Genomic DNA, 19,230 nt, shown 5'->3' with positions numbered 1-19,230 from the left:
AAATTATTCAAATTATATAAAAATTAAAATAATGTGCTATACTATGAAACTTTGAAAAAAAAATTACTGAAAGTTTGATAAGGCTTGAAACAAACATCTTTGAAAATTAATTTGGTATTATGCATAAAAGATCAATCATAAAAGCTATTTATTTATTAAGATAATTAATAAAAAAGTATAGGGAGAAAAAAATATTTGTCTATGATTTTTATTAACTTAGAGAAAGCCTATGATAGGGTTCCTAAAAATTTATTATGATGAGTTTTAGAAAAAAAAATATATCTACTATTTATATTAATATTAAAGATATATATACTATTTATAAGGTATGTATGTAGTGAGTTTCCTATTAGCATTTGATTACATTAAGGAACCATATTATGTCCTTATTATTTCACATTGCTAATAGATAAATTTACTAGCTACATATAAGATAGACTTCCATAGTATATGTTATTTGGTGATAATATTATTTTAGTTGATGATTGTCTAAATAAAATTAATCATAAACTTAAGTTATGGTGACAAGCCTTAAAAACTAAAAATATTATATTAAGTAGGACTAAAGCTAAATATACAAAATATAATTTTAGTGCTTCTAAAAATAGATAAGAGAATATAATTAAATTGAATGGATAAGAAATACTTTTAAGTAAAAGCTTTATGTATCTTAAATCAATTATTTAATAAGATAGAGAGATTAGTGAAGATATTATTAATAGAGTAAAAATATGATAATTAAAATAATGAGAGGTATCAAAATCTTATGTGATGATCTAATATGTTTGATATTAAAAGAAAAATTTTATAAGACAATTATAAAACTATTTGATCTGAATGTTGGACATTTAAGAAACAATATATATATAATGTTTGCATCGACAAGATAAGACTATTGAGATGAACATATAGAATTACTTGAAAAGATAAATAAAATTTTTACTCGTGAACAACTAAATACCGTTTCAATAAAAAATAACATTAAAAAAATTATTTAAAATGATATATACATGTGCTTAGGAGAGATAATTAATAATAGTAATATGAGATAATCATAATAAAAAATTAATGATAATAATATAATAATTTTTTTTAATAAAAATTATAAATAAAAATTTAAATATTTTAAATTTAACTAAATATATGATTTTTTTCGGATCTCAATAACAATAAAAGATCCATATAATCAATCTCAAATAATTGAGATTTACAGTTTTATTATTATTATTATTATTTTCCATATAAGATTTTGGTAGAACGAAGAAACCTCATAGCTCATTGAATCATTCAACTAAATCTTTGTTATACTGTAGATTAATAACTACAGATCTCCAAAATGCCAATGTTTAACGTACATTGATTGGGGGCACCAGATCCAAGTTAACATAAAAATAAATGGTCCATAATATCAAGTGTTTACATGGCAGAGTTGAACAAATTATAAGATGAACAAATAACAAAAACAATCTTCACACAACGTGTGTGCACTTCTGATCAAAATTCTTGAAGCAGAATAGAGCGGAGCTTTGGTGTCTTTGGTAATTATGCGCTGACCTAGTGATACAATGCTGCTTGAAATTTCTAACGCATGTCATCCAGCCTTCTATTTTTCTTCAGTTTCCTTATTCACATATACTATGAACTTAACAAAACTGCCTGTATATGAGAAGGTAATGAATTAGATGCATAAAAAGAATATGTAACTGGAATACTGAAGCAGCTACTGTAAATAATCTACATACCGAATTATGATCTTAGATTGGGCAAAGTCATTTCAAGAATTAATAATTGAGAAATCCTTTTGAGAGTTTTTGCCACAAGAATTTGCTGACACGAGAAGTTAAAATCAGCCAGGGAACTATCCCAACCTGTATTGTGATCCATGAAACAACACAAAGTCATGGAAAAAGAAATTCATCAAGCCATCGTGTTTTGATGCACAACTCAGGTAATGAATATACCATGATTTGACCTGTAGCAGAATTTCCAGCTCTCCAGGACAATATCTTGCCTGCCAAAACAAGACAAAAACATCAATCTTTGACGCCGGAGGCCTTGAGGGCAACTGCTAGATGTAATGGACGTCCATACTGTAAACCAAGTATGAAGACAGAAAAGAAGGGAGATGGAAAAAGGAATAAGAAAACAAACATCGATAATTTGCTCAACACAACTTTTTTAAAATTTTTGGTAGAAAATAGAGGTGACTATCCTTGAAATATTCATCCAGAACAAGATGATTTGAATAAAAATATATGATGTTCAGATCAAGTTTTTATAAACCAAATTGGGCCTGATTTTACCTCTGTACTAAGTGGATGAATTATTGCTATCAATCAACATGAAATAAAACTTTATATTCTGATGTTGAGTAAGTAGGAATATAATTTTTGTAAAGTCAATGGGCAAAGAATAGAATGGTCTTTAGAATCTCACATCCTTTCTAGTTCCTCTAATGTAAATTTCTTCATAAGATAATCTCTCCGATCCTACAGTTTAGATCTCCAATACAAGAACACAGCCATCGTATCATTGTAATCAGCACAATCGGACAATTGCCTTAAGTTTGAATTTGTTTGAAGCAAGTCTTTACAACTCAATAACAAATTAAGCATACAATATTATACAACTTATGCAAGTATTTTTATTCTAGCAATTTTCAATCAATTACCAACGAGGCTCAAAATTGCACAGGGTTACACTTAAGAGTGCTCATTGACAATAGTAGAATGCCCAAACAAAGCAGAGATTCTTGAGGAAAAATTGGAACATGCCTGCTTGGATAATCAATGACCAACTTATCAAGATAATCTTTCTAAAATTTGATACATTGAAAGATATTTGAAGTTAAAGTAACAACAATATTAAAAATAATTTCAGATGCCAATATTAAAGATCAGGCTTTCTAGTTCACATTAACAATATCCTGATTCAAACATGTAGAATGTCCAGAAAGGCAGATATCCTTGACAATCGTACCTCCTTGGATGTGTTACATGGGGATAATACATGACCAACTTACACATACAATCTCACATATGATAAAAATGAAAGATAGTTAAAGTAACAATATCATTCAAAATAGCTTCAGATGCCCGTTTATTGGAGTAGACAATGTTAATTATTTCAACATCAGGGGAACAATGGGCTATAAAAATCTTACCAAATGGCTGCAGCAAATGATGAGGAACTGCTGCAACAGGAACTCCCCAGAATTGCAAAACAAGTGTAGCATAGAGCAGCACCTAGGAGAAGTAAAATAATCATCGAGTCCTTCTAAACGTAGAGAGAATATGAAAACTCATTTTACCTTGATAACCAGCAGGACCCTCCCACACAACTCGTAAAACCATGATTTCTCCTTCCTGTGCTCCTCTTGTTCTGCATGTGCATTAATTAAGTAAAAGAAATTGTTTAGAAAACCATTACACAATCTTGATGATTTTATATCCCACATATATAAGAAGCAATAGATATTTGAGGATTGTGGAAGAATGCAACAAGCAAATAGTAAAAAAAAAAATGACCACCATAACTCTGTGAGCTACATGCAAGACTTAATCATCAATCAAGAACATTACAGTCTGTAAGAAACAAACAGTCAGAAAGATTGTGAGGGAATTTTAGGTAACAGGTCCTAATGGATTAATATGGTAAACAAAAATCAAGGTAAAGAAAGAACTCCATTAATACGAGGTAAAAATATAAGCAAACAACTTTCAAATCCAACTCTTCCCCACCATCATCGCTATGATCTTGTAAAAATAACCAACTTTCTTAGCACTTAGCAGAAAATGAATAAATCAATAACAGAAGCAGAAAACTGCAACGTCATTTCCTATCTATGACGCAAAGGCCTAGATCAAACACAATGCCAATGTCAGGTATATCCTTGCTTCTAATACAAAATCATTCTTATATACAATCTAACATTCTACAGATGCCGTAGCCCCAACAGCAAAGATGAATTTAAGAGATGATACAAGCAATAGGTATGTTGTTGTAAACTTGCAAAATAAATTGCTTTGTTAAGAAGAAAAGGTTGGGTGAGTTAATATGTGTAGTAGAGAGAAGTAGAAGGAAAAGTGAAAGGAAATAGACTAGAGACTTGATGTCGCAGAAGTAGAAGTCATGAAAGATGGAAGAAAAGAAGCACAGAATTGTTCATTAGTAAAAACATCCAACTCCTTTTGATAAAATAACTTGAATAATTTCTTCAATAGACCAAATATCTTTTTAATATAATGACAAGAAGAGTCCAATTCAGAACGTGAATACAAAAGAAATCAAACTATCACCAAATCCAATACTGATCTAACAACAAACTATATCTAGGAACATAAGAGTTCATTTACTAACAAAATGAAACAAGCCACAGAAATACAGTCAGATTATTAAGAATAATAAAACATAAGATTGTATATTAATTTAAAATGCAGTCAGGTAACATATAAAACTGTCTAGCATGTAAATGGCTGATGCATATCATCCCAAAAACTGATCAAGTATGAAGTTTGCTAAGCTTCATCATTGTGTACAAAATACTCTAGAGACACAAAAAACTTTTAGATAAATCCAAGTTAAGGAGTTGATTGACTGATTTGACTGGAGAATACAGGGTCATCATGTCAAAGTAATATGAAAAATTCTTCTAGGTAGCACCACAAATAGATAGTTCGTAAGCCTGCAAGTTGTTATTCTAATTGAGTAGGATAAATAACAACTAATTCACATAATCCAAGTTGATACTGTATATATACTTCTTAGTAGCTCCTTTTCCTTGGCTGCAGCCAGTCGTCTGAGCTTTGCAGACTGAGCAAAGGTTGAGGGCCTGCAGTAAAAGGAAAAGAATAATCATCATCATCGTAATGTATGCAATAGATGCATTTCTAAATAAGCATTATAACAGAAGTGTTACAGACCGCACATAATATCTAAATTGACATACCATAAAGTGCTACCAGAAAATATACTCAAACTATAAAGTGACTATATTTGAATTATTGTAAAACTGTAAGACAACCTCGTTGGAGATGTTTGAACACCTACGTTGACAAGGAGCTAGCCTCTTTTAAAAGTTGTTTGATTTCTTTTCGCAATTGAACTTCTTCAGCACTATGCATCCCTTTCTGCAAAGGCAGTGTAACACATTTAAAAGGAAATAGTATTTTGAGAAAATTCCCTAGTAAAATTCATCAATCTCCACAAGTTTACATAAATATAATTTAGAAAAAGGATTCAGTAGCTTATAGGACAACTAATATCATTCGTCCTAAACAGAACATTACTACCCAGAAAAGGTCAAGAAGGAAATACAAGAAAATATGGGGCTAAATTTGCAACAGAGAGGAAAAGTACAACTGAACTCATTTGAATGTGTACTTACACAAATCAGAAAATAGATATTGAAAACAAAAGGAATTCATGTTTTACAGAAAAAAAAAATCTAAAGTGAAGTGTACAGAGATGGGGTATGAAAAGGGATTGCTTTTCAGTGCATAAAGCAGCAGAAGATTATGCAGCTTCATATGAAATCCTAAAATATTGGCAGAAAATTTATTTTTTAACCAGAAATGCTTACTACCGAAAACCCGTAGGAGGTTGGTACCAATTCATTATTTCTTCTGAATAAAAACAATCTAGAGAATAAAGAAATATAATTTGAACACAAAAATAATTTGAACACAAAAGAGGATGTAGTGAGAAAATTTTCTTGGGATTGATGAACAATTCTTGATTTGGAAGAGCAAAACAGTTAGGCTGATGAACTAAAGATTCATCTTGCATGATTAGATGAAATTTTGTAACAAAGTTTTAGTAATTTATAAGACAAGGACATCTTACCGATTAGATGCTCATGTTGGCATTGCAAAAGGCCCAAAAAGAAAAAAATTAATAGGTGGGAAGATCTAATAGGTTGATAACTTGTCCAAGGTAAAATGAATAGAAAATAAAAACTGGAAGAAACCCATTGGGAATCATGGTCATGAGGATTGCTTAAGAAGATTTAGAAGAGATGGATAAGAAATCTGTCTAACCACATTAATTTACATTTCATTTGAATGCCTCATTTAAATTCCTACATCATATTTTAAACACTATTTCATATGTATGTCAAATTGGTTGATGACAAGATTTAGGAATCACATAAATTGCCCGACACTAAGCAAGACAATCATTTTAACCAATGCCTGAGAGCTCTATAAAAAAATTAAGCACAGCTTGTCACACAATCATAAACCTTTTGATAAACACCTTCTCAAGGAGTAATTCACAGTTTTATGGTGATCTGACCTTTAATTAGAAAAGAGATAGAGATATACAAGAGAACCTACGGAAGAAATATTTATAGCTTGAGCAAAGATCATTCATGGGCCTACATATTGATAAGTTCCAATTACAAATATTTCATGCAGAGTTGAAGATTCTAGATAGGTAAAATCAAGGTTCGTCATATCACGGTATATAGTTCGGTATGGGCGGTACATACCGGTCCAATAGGAGACCAATATGGATAGTACATATTGGTCTATCGGTACATCTCACCATACCATGTGTCGGTACATTGGTATGTACCATACCGACGACTGGTCGATACACAAGTACAATCCGGTAAAATAATCCCTATTCCTCAAATAACTACACGAGGCAACTGCTAGTTACAGGTGCTATACAAGTCAATCACGTGAGTGATGGCATGCACAATCTTTTTTTGTTAATATTAATAATGATATTTTCTCACTTCATATTATATGATGAATATATTGTGATGTCCTTGAATCTGTGCAATGAGAATTGGATCACGATGAGATCATGATAATGAGACCAATTCTCCTTTAAATACATATCCTAAATATTCCTGGTCATAGGTTACTTGAGAAGGACATCGAGGTAATCGGACATATCGGTGTACTATATACCGATTCATATGATTGATGGAGGCAGCTGGTCTCATAGCTGCTTGTGTGGGGACACTAGGGATATAGTGCAGGTGCTTATTGGAGAATGAGTTCACTGAATGATCCGTTTACGGAATGCTGGATGGTTAATGATACCTCATTATCAAACAACGTTTCTGTAGTCTCAGTAGTGTATTTAGTCATTCGACTTAAGACACCAAGGATGTCTTGTTTGAGTATTCCATTCTTTGATACCAGACTTATAGGTTTGGAAGTTTCAGATCTAGTACAGATGGTCATTGGGAATGACAGTCAACCTTACAAAGGCAATTGAGTATCAATAAAAGATCATCCACTCTCGTTATCATGAGAGGAATATCCCATGTGTTCTCACTAAAGCAAATCCCTAGCCAGGGTCACTCGAATTGAAAGAGAAAGAGTTCTCCGGAGAATCCGATAAGAGTGAGACTCTGATGAATTTCGTATGGGCCTGATAACACCATGTCTGGCATATGGTTTCTAGGATATTAAATGGATGAAGGACTATAGATATATGATAACTAAGGGCAGATAGGTACAATGGATTAGATCCCCCTGTACTGTATGAGGACTATGGTGTAGTGGCCTAGTACGTTCATAGTCGATGAGTTGAGTAAATTATTATGGAGCTAATAATTCATTGAGTCAGAATGCCCCTTCTGACGGATGCAACTCACGACCAACTTGATATTGGGCCTAGAGGATCACACACATATGGTGGATGATGCGATGAATAGAGGATTGGATATGAGATATCCAATAAGCCCATGTTTTAATGGATTCATTTGGCGAGACCCAATAGAGTTTAGAGTGGTTATTGGATAGGGATCCAATATCCATGAAGCCAATAATTATTGGATGAGGATCCAATAACCACTAAGAAGGATCCATTAGGATTAGTAAGAGAGACTATCTATAAATAGGACTGGGGCTCAAAGGATCATAGGCTCTTACAGCCATCGGCCTCCTATCTCCTCCTCCCCCTATCTCTCCTTGTCGTGAGCCTCCCTGGTGTGAGAGAGCAGCAAGAGGGCCAGCCCCTCTTTTGATTGTTGTTGTGTAGTGGTGCGCGATCACGAGGAGAGAACCCACCGCGCAAGGAGGTACGTCGTCACTACGTCCGTTGTGTGGATTACCGCTAAAGAGGAGCTTGCGAGAGTTCCATCCTACCGATTAGGATCTGCGATTTAGGGGATATACAATCTCCCCTAGGTGAGAACGTCTCAACCATTTGATGCGGTTTTATCGTTTCGAGTTTTTCGCTCGCGAGCATCACACGACGATCCGATAATATTTGTTTTGGAAAACCGTTTTTGTATTTATTTTCCGCTGCGCATTTGATACTCTATGAGGTTTTCCAACAGCAACTAGTAGTCAATCTTTAAGCAATTAAGACTCTTCCTGAATAACTAACTACCCAAAGAAACCTAAAAAATAATAAATAGTTTATGTCAAATCTTATCTTCTGTGACGATCATATCCCAAGATGGGATGTTATAGGAAAGAGTAGATGAGATGGCTCGTTTTGCAAATATGTGAAGTTACATACGACAAAATGATCAATAAAATATTTTCTTGCCATAATAAAATCATCATAACTATTAATGTCAATTTCCAATAAAACTGAATACAACCGTTTCAGCTGCTTGGTCAACAGCAGGTTTTCAAATGCATGGAAAGACCTATTAATTCCTTAATAGACGCAGTCTACAAACTTCTATACGAAAGCACAAATAACCTGTGCAGGGTTAGGGAGTTCAGAATAGGTAACATCATCGTTCTATTCCCACATTAACTCTTAAAGCTAATAATTAGTCAATCATTGAGAGATTGCAATACTTTCTAAATAATTATCCAATATATGAAACTTGACAAATTAAGAATAAGACGCTGAAAAAGAAATAGGAAACCTCGCAATCTCCATAGCAAAGAAGGAACTTTTGTTCTCAACAACGCAACTCGTAACAAACGTATCATTAACCATCACGTTTACGAGCTAGTAACATCACTAAACTGTCGATCTTCACCAAAGATCAAAGTTTCATCCATTTACTTATGATTTATCGAAAAGATAGCTAAAAATTAGGCGCCCCATTGGATTCCGATAAGGGAAGGTGAAATTCCATACGATCTCCGCGGATAGTACAGAAACAAGAAAATCTCCGGGACAAGTCGATTCGAACTCGCTTACCCTTTTGACGAAATCGAGGAGGCCATCGAGGGTTTGCAGAACGACGACGAGGAAGAAGATGAAGAGAGGGGAGAGCAAGCCGCTGCCGGAGGTCCCGCCGTTCATCCTTGAAACCACCGGAGTGAGAGGGACGTGATTAGACCGGCGATGTTGTGGTAAAAGCTGGTGGCGTGATCGCGGTCGAGATGAAGGCGATCCCACCGGCATAACATCCGGGTCTGACGAGGTCCATTTTAGGTTCTCCAAGTAAACCCGGTTCGTGAAGCAACTAAAGCTATCGACTCCTCCCGATTTATGCCAAATAAACCGGGTTCGTGATAGGAAGTACTGCTCGGTTCAAAAGAATAGGGTCAGGGTTTGGATTTACTTAAGTGAATAAAGTATGTGTCAATGATGTCATTATTCTCACATTAAGTTATTTAGTGTTGTGATTTATATTTAATATTCAAATAAGAGGATTATTTGGTTTTGTTTTTAGAATATTTTTACATTTATTTAAGGAAAAACAAAACAAAAACATAGCATATGGGCTCTTGCGAGCAACGCCCGTTCGTCCCCGGGTAATCGTACATCGCCGCCGGCTTCTCCGCCACCCGGTTCTTCGCCTTGTTCCCCCTCCTCAGTCACCTCCCCACCAGCTTATCCTCCGGTCCCACCGTATCCCTCGCCGGGATCTCCGACGTGGCGATCCACTGCACTAGGTCCCACGAAAGCACGAACTCCATGCCCGACATGTACCCGACGGAAGGGTCCCTGCTCGAGCACGGGACGGCCGCACAGTAGTAGAGGTCGCTCCGGTGCAGCGGCCTCAGCGCCGCCGCGAGCGCTGCCAGCCTTATGAACGCGTCGTCGTCGGCCTTCATCACGTAGTCGTAGCGATGCGGGAGGACGGTTGGCAGAGAGGAGAAGTAGGTGTAGGTCTTGCCGACGTTCATGTTCTCGGTGCAGTTGAGGACGATGATGTCCTCGAAGCGGAGGATCTCCAACGCGATCAGCATCCGCTGCTCGGCCTTGGTGAGCCTGCAGAGGACGAACTTGACGTGAATAGTGGCAACGGAGGAGGCCTGCGTGCCGTAGACGAAGCGGAGGAAGTGGCGGCAGTCGTAGAGGTCGGCGCGAGTCAGGATACCGATAAGGAGGCTGAACTCTCGCTTAGCTGCGGGTGGAGGTGACAAGGCCTTCATTGGAGAAGATTACGGTGGTGGGCTTCAGATGGAGGTCGAGGAAGAGGAGTGCAAACAAGAGGAGAACACCAAGCAACAGCGACAACCCACGCATCCTTCACGTACCATGAATCCTTGGTTGGTATACGTTCATCATAGTATTTAATATGGTTAGATATATGAATTCGAAGACACTGTAACATGCAACTCTCATTACTGTTCTTTGGGTGTGTGCTTAAGAACAGCTTTATGACGTTTTAAGTTGATCCTATCTGTGGTTCTGTGTGTTTCGAACGGCGTTTAAGTTGGCCATCTCACGTGAACTAAACTCATCTCAGTTTGAGAGGAGAGAATTAACGTTCGGGAACACCCCATGTCTCTTTTGAGGAATCCAACATCAACACCGACAGAAGGCAACCGAGATGCAGGAGGTATGGATTGTGACAGATTGTAAGTGTGAATTAAACTGTGCGCATCCATAATTAAGATCGATCATCATACAATTCCAAGAGAATTAGGGCATCATTGTGTAAGTGGCATTCGTGGCTTGTGAGAAGCTTCAAGATTAGATAGAATCAAGAAAAGAAAAGTGAAAGTGAAAGCTGTGCGAGGACCACAATGGAGGTGCTTCTCCGGGATCATCAAAGGCAAAGGAGATATAAAGCATGGAGGTGTTCCATGAAGAAGAAGGAGGAGGCAAGATATGCTTTGATGAGTCTTTTCACCATGTCAATACTCTTTATGAGGATTTTGATGTATATTTGTACAGGGAATTAGTAGAAATTTGTGGCATAACTTTGAAAATGGTTTAGTTAAGAAATATTGTGATGTTTAATTGGAAAACTTAAGATAATAAAAATTTAATTTAAATAATGTTAAATGATGCGCTTTATATTCACCTAATCCCTAATGCTAAGTCTAAAATGTTATTTCATTATTTTTGGTGTACAAATTTCAAGTATTAAAAAAAATTGTAAAATTTATTATAATTTTAGTAATTTGATATATCACTATTCATAGATATAAAAGAGCATCCAACTCATAGAAAATCTAATTTTCATGACCTTTATGTGTTGGGTCATTCGACGAATCGATAATCAATTTTGATACTAATAACTTCTAATCGATCATTTTAATTAGATGACTTCTACACTAATTACTTAATAATTTAATATTATCTTGATTGAATGTCTTCAACATTGATCATCTCGATCAGACGGCTCCCATATATGGTATCTTTTGATTCAAAGAAACCCTTTCATTCCAAATTATGCTAAGCATATGAATCACACAATGGTTTCATGAACATCAAAATTAATTTGTGTATGCATGTGTTTTATCTTATCTCTTAATGTGTGGGAATTGAATTCTCTAATATATCAAAAGAATTGTGTAACTTGGTCCTTAGACTTTTCTCCAGGCTCATATATTTCTTCTCTTTCTTCACTGTAGTTGTGAGAAAAGCCAAAAAATTAAGTACTAGTTCTGCAATAGAGATTGAATCCCAAAGGTTGGAACTTTGGAAATAACATATTAGAGTGTTCTTCACAATTGCATTTGGAAGCTAAATCTTCCATATGACAGAGATGATATTGTCAGTGGAAGCTTCATATTGGCATTCCAATGCCATCTGATAACAAGATCTAGCTGCACTACATTGAAGATATTTCACTTTATTTTTATTGTAATAAATTTAGATCTTAAAAAGAAGACTTAAGTTCTCAAATACCAATAATGTATTTTATATTGCACCAATGAAAACCAAAACTCATTATAAAAAATCACATTTTTTTTATTATGACAAACCTACTAATATTACCAGAGAAATTGACATTCTTTGCAATGAAACTTAAGTCTGGCCTCTCAATGTTTAATGAAATAAATATTAGCATATCAACTTATTTAGTATCTTACAACAATCAACTACTGTCATTTTTAAAGAGTTCAAACTGCAACCTATTAGTTTTTTCCTTTCTTCACTTCTCTTTTTGTATTTTCTAATCTAAATTTCAAGATATGGAAAGACTAGTCTTATGTGCATTATTATTACTTCTTCTAACTTGGTATTTAATCTTACTTAAAAGGATATTAATATATGTGTGCCAAAAGAAAAAGTAGGCCTTGATCTTGACTCGTAAAAGAAGAAAAGTAAATATCCTCTGTTTTCTCTTTCTCCCTCAAGATTTTGATGGCCAACAAAGACAGGAGATGATTAACTGGTTTAAAGGTAGTTCTGAGTTCTCTTTAAGAACTAAAGTTGTTTCCAGGCACAGCTAAAACTTCAAGTGACACAATAAATTTACTCAAAGCTTGAGAAGAGAACCCAAATCTTGTCCATCAGCACATGATTTCAAGCACTTTAGGTTTTCGTAGCTCTTGCAACATCTATTACCAGGTTAAAGAAACATGTGCAAGTCAAATTTCCTTCAAATTGTGGTGTGATAATTAATGGTAAAGGGAAGTTGAAAAGAGCCTGTGGCTCACATAAGAATCAGAAAAAGAGAGAGAGAGAACTACTTGGAGGAGAGACTTTGCATCCTTTATAAGTGTGGACTAAAGTTAAAGGAGAAGGCAGCTGAGGAGGTCTCAGGAGAAGAAAGAAAGAGGTAGAAAGAAACAAAGGAAGCAGGGAGAGACAATGGCTCCCATGGGTCTTCCGCCAGGCTTCAGATTCCATCCCACAGACGAGGAGCTGGTGAATTACTATCTCAAGAGGAAGATCCATGGTCTCAAGATCGAGCTGGAAATAATCCCAGAAGTGGATCTCTACAAATGTGAGCCATGGGATTTAGCAGGTTTGCCTAAAGAGATCACTGCGATCTTGATCATCCTACGACACATTTCTCTCCTTCTCATGTTCTCTGATTTCTTGGGTTCTGTAAGGGAAATCATTCTTGCCAAGTAGGGATCCAGAATGGTACTTCTTCGGACAACGAGATCGGAAGTATCCCAATGGTTTTCGCACGAACCGCGCAACGAGAGCTGGATACTGGAAGTCGACCGGGAAGGACCGACGGGTTTGCCATCAGAATCGAGCCATCGGCATGAAGAAGACATTGGTCTACTACAAAGGCCGAGCTCCTCAAGGAGTGCGTACCAGCTGGGTGATGCATGAGTACCGTCTCGATGATAAGGAGTGCGAGGATACAGTGGGACTTCAGGTACCATCTTCTTCCTCATGCCTCTCCTTCCATGTAGCACATAATCATGACGAGGCATCACATGGATAGTTCATTCGGCACAGTAGCAGATCTGTGTCTTCTGCTGGGCTACGTGAGCGAGAAGAGTGTTGGAAAGTAGAGGTGCTACGTTGGTTATGCATGGAGTGCATGGAAAGTTAGGGTTTTCGGGTTGCTTGCCTCTCTTTTTTATCCACAAGAAGCATGCAGTCAGATATTCTTTTCTTGCTTTGGTCCTTGCCAAAGTGCAAGGCTGCTTTCAGTGGTCTATCGAGACGATTGTTTATTGTTGCTTTCTGCATTCGAGTAAGACAATTGCAGAATGCTCTCAGTTGTTCATCACCATTAATTTTGTGTCCATCACACTTGCTTTATGTATATGAGTGGACATAATCTGCACTAAAGCAAAGATAACCATGCATCCCTCATGCATGGTATCCAACGTTGTCGGTGGTGGCTTTTCACTTTATTCCCCTTCCCCCTCTCTCTCTCTCTCTCTCTCTCTCTCTCTCACACACACACACACACACACAACTAATTAAGATGGCCTTCTCTTGGGTGATGCATACAACATTACCTGAAAGATTCAGAAATCTTGCAAGAACAAATTCACAACTAAACTGAACTCCAAATTCTGCAGAACTCAATAAGAATACAGAAGTACAAGAAATTAAAGCAATCAGAAACAAAACTGCATTAAATAGAACTACTACTTTGTTTCTGTACTTCAGGTGGAAGCCTTCACTTCTACCCTGGCTTCTGATGTTTTGATTGTCATGCTCTATCCATGCATTCAAAATGTTACGTGGCTTCCTCCCTTTTTGCCCCTTGCATTGATCAAGAAACGATTTTGCTTTTGGAGTGTAAAAACATAGCTCCTACTAATCTGCCACCTGTAAGCAGACTTTGGCATTAAGTGTTATGTGTGTTCTCATGACCAGTATTAGAATGATGGCCGGTAGTCGCATTGTACTTCACAGTGATGTCTGTGCATATTTTGTGTCATCAATCATTGGATTTATGCAAATTTATACCGCCATAACTCTGCTCTCTTCCTCCTCGGTGAGTTCAAAGTATCCTTGATGTTGATCTCCTCGGATCTAGCATGCTTCCATATTGCTCTGTCTTAACTTTGAGTTATTGCCATCACCTGATATTTGCTAACCAAGCTTTATGTTCTTGGTTTTCAAATGCATTGAACAGAAGGCTTTGATTTTCCAAATGTTGTGGTCACATGAATCCTTCGTATAAATCTGTATAGCTAACATTTTCCCTTTTTTTTTTTCTGGTTCCTGTTAAGTACTTCAAGACAACAGTATGATTCTAATGATCCGGAGATTTAATCTCCACACCTACTTCCTTGAACGACCTGCAAATATGCTTGTTTTCCTACCCATTCTTGAATCTCCTCTGCGAAGATTCTGAATTTAGATTCCACAGGAGAAATCGTGTTCTTAGGTTTACCAAAAGAGATCTGATCAATTGTAATAATCTTGCATAATTGTCCAAAAACATACTTTAGCAGTAATCTTCTGCACCAAAATCAATGCATATCTTGACATCCATAAAGTTAATCTGCTAGACAACAGTGTGATCACAGGTGAATCCATTTAAGCTGGTCTCTCCTCCAGAAACTTTGAGTGGTGATCACAGTGTTTCTTTTTCCCAGGATTCATACGCCCTGTGTCGGGTTTTCAAGAAGACTGTTGCATGCACAACAGGTGAAGAACAAGGGCAGTGCAGCTCAACGCTGGCGGAGAGCTTGCGAGACTCCATGGCCGAGATCGAGACGCACTCACCTGATATGCCCCTGGGGTCGTCGTCACTGCGCGTAGATGATGACCATGATGGCGATGATGAAGCAAAGGACGATAGTTGGATGCAGTTCATCATCGACGATGCGTGGTGCTCCAACGTATCAAACAACGACGGCGGCGACGAGCCTTCATGTGTGGCTGCTGTTGCCAATTGATGCTTCGTTCTTCGTTTCTAAAGGCTTCCTATTGTGGTGAACATGATGCACTTGGGGTGTAATTGTATTGTAGTAGCATGTCGATAATCTACATTAAGTATGTGCTTAATTAGACTGATAAGTAAATGTTCAGCAAGTTTGCAAAGCATGTAGCTAGAATTAATTGGGTGGGAATTAAAGGATGTAAAAGAACAACTGATTCTATTATTTTTATTTTTACCCTTGCCTTTATAATTTGATTTTTCATTTCCTTTTTAATGCACATGTAACTACAATTTCTATCCTTATTTCATATCGATATGAATAATATAAGTAAATAGCACACATAAATAATAATTATTAAATTATATTTAAGATATTGGTTTGATGGTGATATATTTGACTTGTGATTGGAATTTGGTATTGGGATGAGTTCTCTTAGTAGTTGAATCTTTTTTGCTGAGTAATAAAGATGTATAGTTACCACCTTTAGATAGTCTAAAAGAGGTTAGAATTGTTGTAGTGATGTATATAAGTCTTGCATGTTGAGATTGAGCTATTGTTTTTTTAGGAAGCAATAATTAGACATCAGATGTAGATGAGAACAACGAAGACATGGATGTTGGTTGGTTGCTTGCAGTGGGAATGCCCTCCAAGCAAAATTGAATAGAGGAGGATCACCAATGATTTGTTTTGCTATATGTCGAGTAGAGCTGACAATGGTAGAAGAACGTCGAAGGAGGTAGATCTAATCTATAATTAGTATGATTATGGAATAGATCAAATTTATGAGATGAAGCAGATTTGTTGTAGAGCATATATGATCCCTCTCGATCATAGTCGTTCTACTTACGACAACAGTACCCTAGTGGCTACGATGGAGTCACACAGAAAGGTTTCAAAATTTCATCCGATATTTTTTTAATATACTGCTTAGTAACTAGCTGGAAAAAATCTTGATAGTTTATTGTAAAATCCTAAACTGGAATCCTGTCTTCATCACTTATTCTTTAAAAGAAAATTCATATTAACATAAAACCTAACTAACTGGTCGAATCCCCACTGAGCTAATTAAGATATAGTTAGCCTTGACTACAAATGCATAGTGAGCATTGAATGCTCCTAAGTTCTAAAATAATAAATTTCAAGTTAACCCTATCAAATTACAAGAAGACGATTCATATATTGAGATAATTAAAAAAAATTAAAATCACCAAAATATAATACACCATAAATTTAATATGTATTATAATCTATGCTTGACTTCTAGTAAATTATGATTCATTAATTAGGTGGTTAAAAGATTTAACGTACAAGAGATCTATAAAAGTGGAAGAAAGAAAGATTGGTAGAGCGCTTTAGAAACTTCATCAAACTTTTGTATTTTGTTAGTACCTTTTGAAATAGAGTTTTATTTATCCTCTCATATCTTATTTCTTTTCTCATAATCTCTTTTTTTTTTTTTCTTTTTTGTTTCACATCATTTGATATCAGAGCCTTATTATGCTCTTGGAGTACTTCCTTCTATTGACAACTAAAAGGGGCATATGGTGACATGGTGAAAGAATGATACAACCGGATAGAGATAAAAGAGATACTATGGAGACAAGTTGAAGAGCTTACCATACACTTGAAACGTTAAAAAAAACAATGACTCTAGAGGTTCAAGCTATGGTTATACAAGTGATGAATTCGAAGATATGAATCTCCTTACATCCAAAAAAGCTACAAGAGATTAATACATAGAGAGAATTTTTTTTTTCGTGCAAATGACAACATCAACATTGACTTGCTAGAGCTCCATAATCAATTTTTATCCGACAAGTTTTTTGATTAACTTAGTATCATTCATAAATTTTTTAAGTACAAGGAGATATCCAAAAATAAAAAAAATAATTGATACGAGGCCTTAAGGTTATTCTTCAATCTAGTGAAATAAAGTATAAGAGATGTGCTTTCAGAAAAGAAAAATAAAGATTTTATATCGAGAGAAGATGAAATCTTGGCTCTATGAAAATTTTCTTCAATGTTCAAGCTCTCTTTCACAATTTAATAGTTTTTAGTAAGATAGCAAAACCATCATCAACTACACTAAAGACTTCTACAAGTTGATGGCTTGAAATAATACCCAAGAGATAAAAGAATAACTTGTTGCAAGATATGTTAATAACCTATAAGTTATAATTTGAGATGAAGTGGAGATACAATGACTATAAAAGTTTTTTGATGTTTATCAATTACACTAAAAGTTAAAGCAAAATTTGCTAAAAGTAAAGCAAATATATATTCTAATATTTCCTTATACTCCTCTTCTAAAGCTATGCTCCTTATAACGCTTGTGGATCAAAGCTAATGAGACACACAAGTCACTTTCCTACTTGCTTCAAACACAAATAGGTAGGTTACTGCATGAATGAGTACCTAAATAGACAAGTTAATATATGAGTCAACTTTACTAAAGAAAAAGATGTCAATGAACAACTTAAAGATATTGGAGAACCAACATCTGATGAATAGGAAGCTTCCTAAGAAATTATATTTGAAAAAGGCGAATGCTTGGTAATATATAAAGCACTTGTTACTCCAAGAAGAGATTTTAATAAAGAATGAATATGAAATAATATTTTTAAAATATATTGCTAGTCTCATAAAGTTTATTCTCTTATTATTAATGGTGGTAGTTGTGAGAATATTATGTCTCAAGTTATGATGGATAAGCTCAAGCTCAAGATAGAATCACATCCTAAATGATTTTGGGTTATATAGTTCAAGAAAGATAATGAGGTATGAGTTACTAATTGATGTCTAATTTCTTTTTCGATGTGTAAAAATTATAAAGATAATATGTGGTATGATATAGTATCAATGAATATTAGACATATACTCTTGGGAAAACTATGCCAAGTTGTGCTATCCATGATGGTAAAAAAGAACGCATGTACTTTGAAGTTTAATAGAGTTAGAATTATGCTTTTGCTATGCAAAAAAGAGTTTGCTCCCAAACTTTTAACCCAAAGATAAGAAAATAACTTTCTTACTTTAAATAACAAAGAGAATTGAGTTAATTATTTATGTTAGTTGCTAAAGAATGTATGCAGCCTATAAAAATTTCTCGTTAAGTAGAAGCCATTTTATAGGAATTTAAAGGCATATGCTTCGAAGAACTTTCTAGCAGCCTACCTCTTGTTCTAGGAGCAATTTTGTTAAACAAATTTCACTACGAGATGAATCTAAAAGAATTTGTAGGGTTGAATAAATAAGTTATAAATCTACTACGTAAGGTTATATTTAAAAAAGTTTAAGCCTATATCATTCTAGCTCTATCAAGTTTAGATTTCCTATTCCACGTGTGAAGGATATATTCGATTTACTTGTTAATGCTCAAATTTTCTCTAAAATTGATTTTAGAAGCAATTATCACCGATCCTGTATTAAACAATAAAATGAATGAAAAACTGTTTTCAAGACTTAGAAGGTTCATATGAATGTCTAGTTATGCCATGTGAACTTTCAAATACTTCAAGAACCTTTATATGGGCAATGAATCAAATTCTAAGTTTTTATATTGGGAAGTTTGTTGTTATTTACTTTGATGATATTATTATTTATAGTCATTACAAACTTGATTATATTGAATATTTCAGAACTATCCTATCAACCTTGATGGTAGAAAAATTATATGTAAATCTTAAAATGTACTTTATGAACTCTAGATATCAACCTTTGAAGAATGCCAACTATATGCAAATCTTAAGAAAACTGAAGTTATCCAAACAAAATGTTAAGAATGCCAACTTCATGCCAACTA

At 35.1% G+C, this 19,230-nt stretch overlaps 3 protein-coding genes across 3 annotated transcripts; 1 reads left to right on the top strand and 2 right to left on the bottom strand.

Moving 5' to 3' along the window:
• Positions 1 to 1,275: 1,275 nt before the first annotated feature.
• On the bottom strand, positions 1,276 to 9,370 carry LOC103998811 (protein GET1). The gene is made up of 8 exons (XM_009420397.3): positions 9,130 to 9,370; positions 5,050 to 5,129; positions 4,761 to 4,831; positions 3,311 to 3,381; positions 3,164 to 3,245; positions 1,962 to 2,011; positions 1,743 to 1,868; positions 1,276 to 1,656 (listed from the first exon to the last, which is right to left on the bottom strand). Exons 1-7 carry the CDS (start codon positions 9,334 to 9,336, stop codon positions 1,782 to 1,784), a joined length of 648 nt encoding a protein of 215 aa, XP_009418672.2. The 5' UTR covers positions 9,337 to 9,370; the 3' UTR covers positions 1,276 to 1,656; positions 1,743 to 1,781.
• A 382-nt stretch (positions 9,371 to 9,752) lies between these two features.
• Positions 9,753 to 10,313, bottom strand: LOC135622071 (uncharacterized). Its single transcript, XM_065123708.1, has one exon. The coding sequence runs from the start codon at positions 10,311 to 10,313 to the stop codon at positions 9,753 to 9,755; it is 561 nt and encodes a 186-aa protein (XP_064979780.1).
• A 2,580-nt stretch (positions 10,314 to 12,893) lies between these two features.
• LOC135622204 (NAC domain-containing protein 45-like) lies at positions 12,894 to 15,637 on the top strand. Its single transcript, XM_065123849.1, has 3 exons — positions 12,894 to 13,087; positions 13,176 to 13,453; positions 15,141 to 15,637. Exons 1-3 carry the CDS (start codon positions 12,931 to 12,933, stop codon positions 15,441 to 15,443), a joined length of 738 nt encoding a protein of 245 aa, XP_064979921.1. The 5' UTR covers positions 12,894 to 12,930; the 3' UTR covers positions 15,444 to 15,637.
• The last annotated feature ends 3,593 nt before the right edge of the window (positions 15,638 to 19,230 follow it).

This window comes from Musa acuminata, chromosome BXJ2-9 (assembly GCF_036884655.1).
Source record: "Musa acuminata AAA Group cultivar baxijiao chromosome BXJ2-9, Cavendish_Baxijiao_AAA, whole genome shotgun sequence".
Lineage (NCBI taxonomy): Eukaryota > Viridiplantae > Streptophyta > Magnoliopsida > Zingiberales > Musaceae > Musa > Musa acuminata.
This window is presented reverse-complemented; position numbering and strand designations above follow the sequence as displayed.

Excerpts from the sequence above, each read along its gene's own strand:
- LOC103998811 (XM_009420397.3), bottom strand. The coding sequence starts at position 9,336 with ATGCCGGTGGGATCGCCTTCATCTCGACCGCGATCACGCCACCAGCTT. Across the intron at positions 4,832-5,049 it reads GAGGCTAGCTCCTTGTCAAC|GCCCTCAACCTTTGCTCAGT; the intron begins GTAGGTGTTCAA and ends CTTTTACTGCAG. Across the intron at positions 3,382-4,760 it reads GGAAAAGGAGCTACTAAGAA|AACAAGAGGAGCACAGGAAG; the intron begins GTATATATACAG and ends ATGCACATGCAG.
- LOC135622071 (XM_065123708.1), bottom strand. The coding sequence starts at position 10,313 with ATGAAGGCCTTGTCACCTCCACCCGCAGCTAAGCGAGAGTTCAGCCTC.
- LOC135622204 (XM_065123849.1), top strand. The coding sequence starts at position 12,931 with ATGGCTCCCATGGGTCTTCCGCCAGGCTTCAGATTCCATCCCACAGAC. Across the intron at positions 13,088-13,175 it reads TGAGCCATGGGATTTAGCAG|GGAAATCATTCTTGCCAAGT; the intron begins GTTTGCCTAAAG and ends GGGTTCTGTAAG. Across the intron at positions 13,454-15,140 it reads AGGATACAGTGGGACTTCAG|GATTCATACGCCCTGTGTCG; the intron begins GTACCATCTTCT and ends TCTTTTTCCCAG.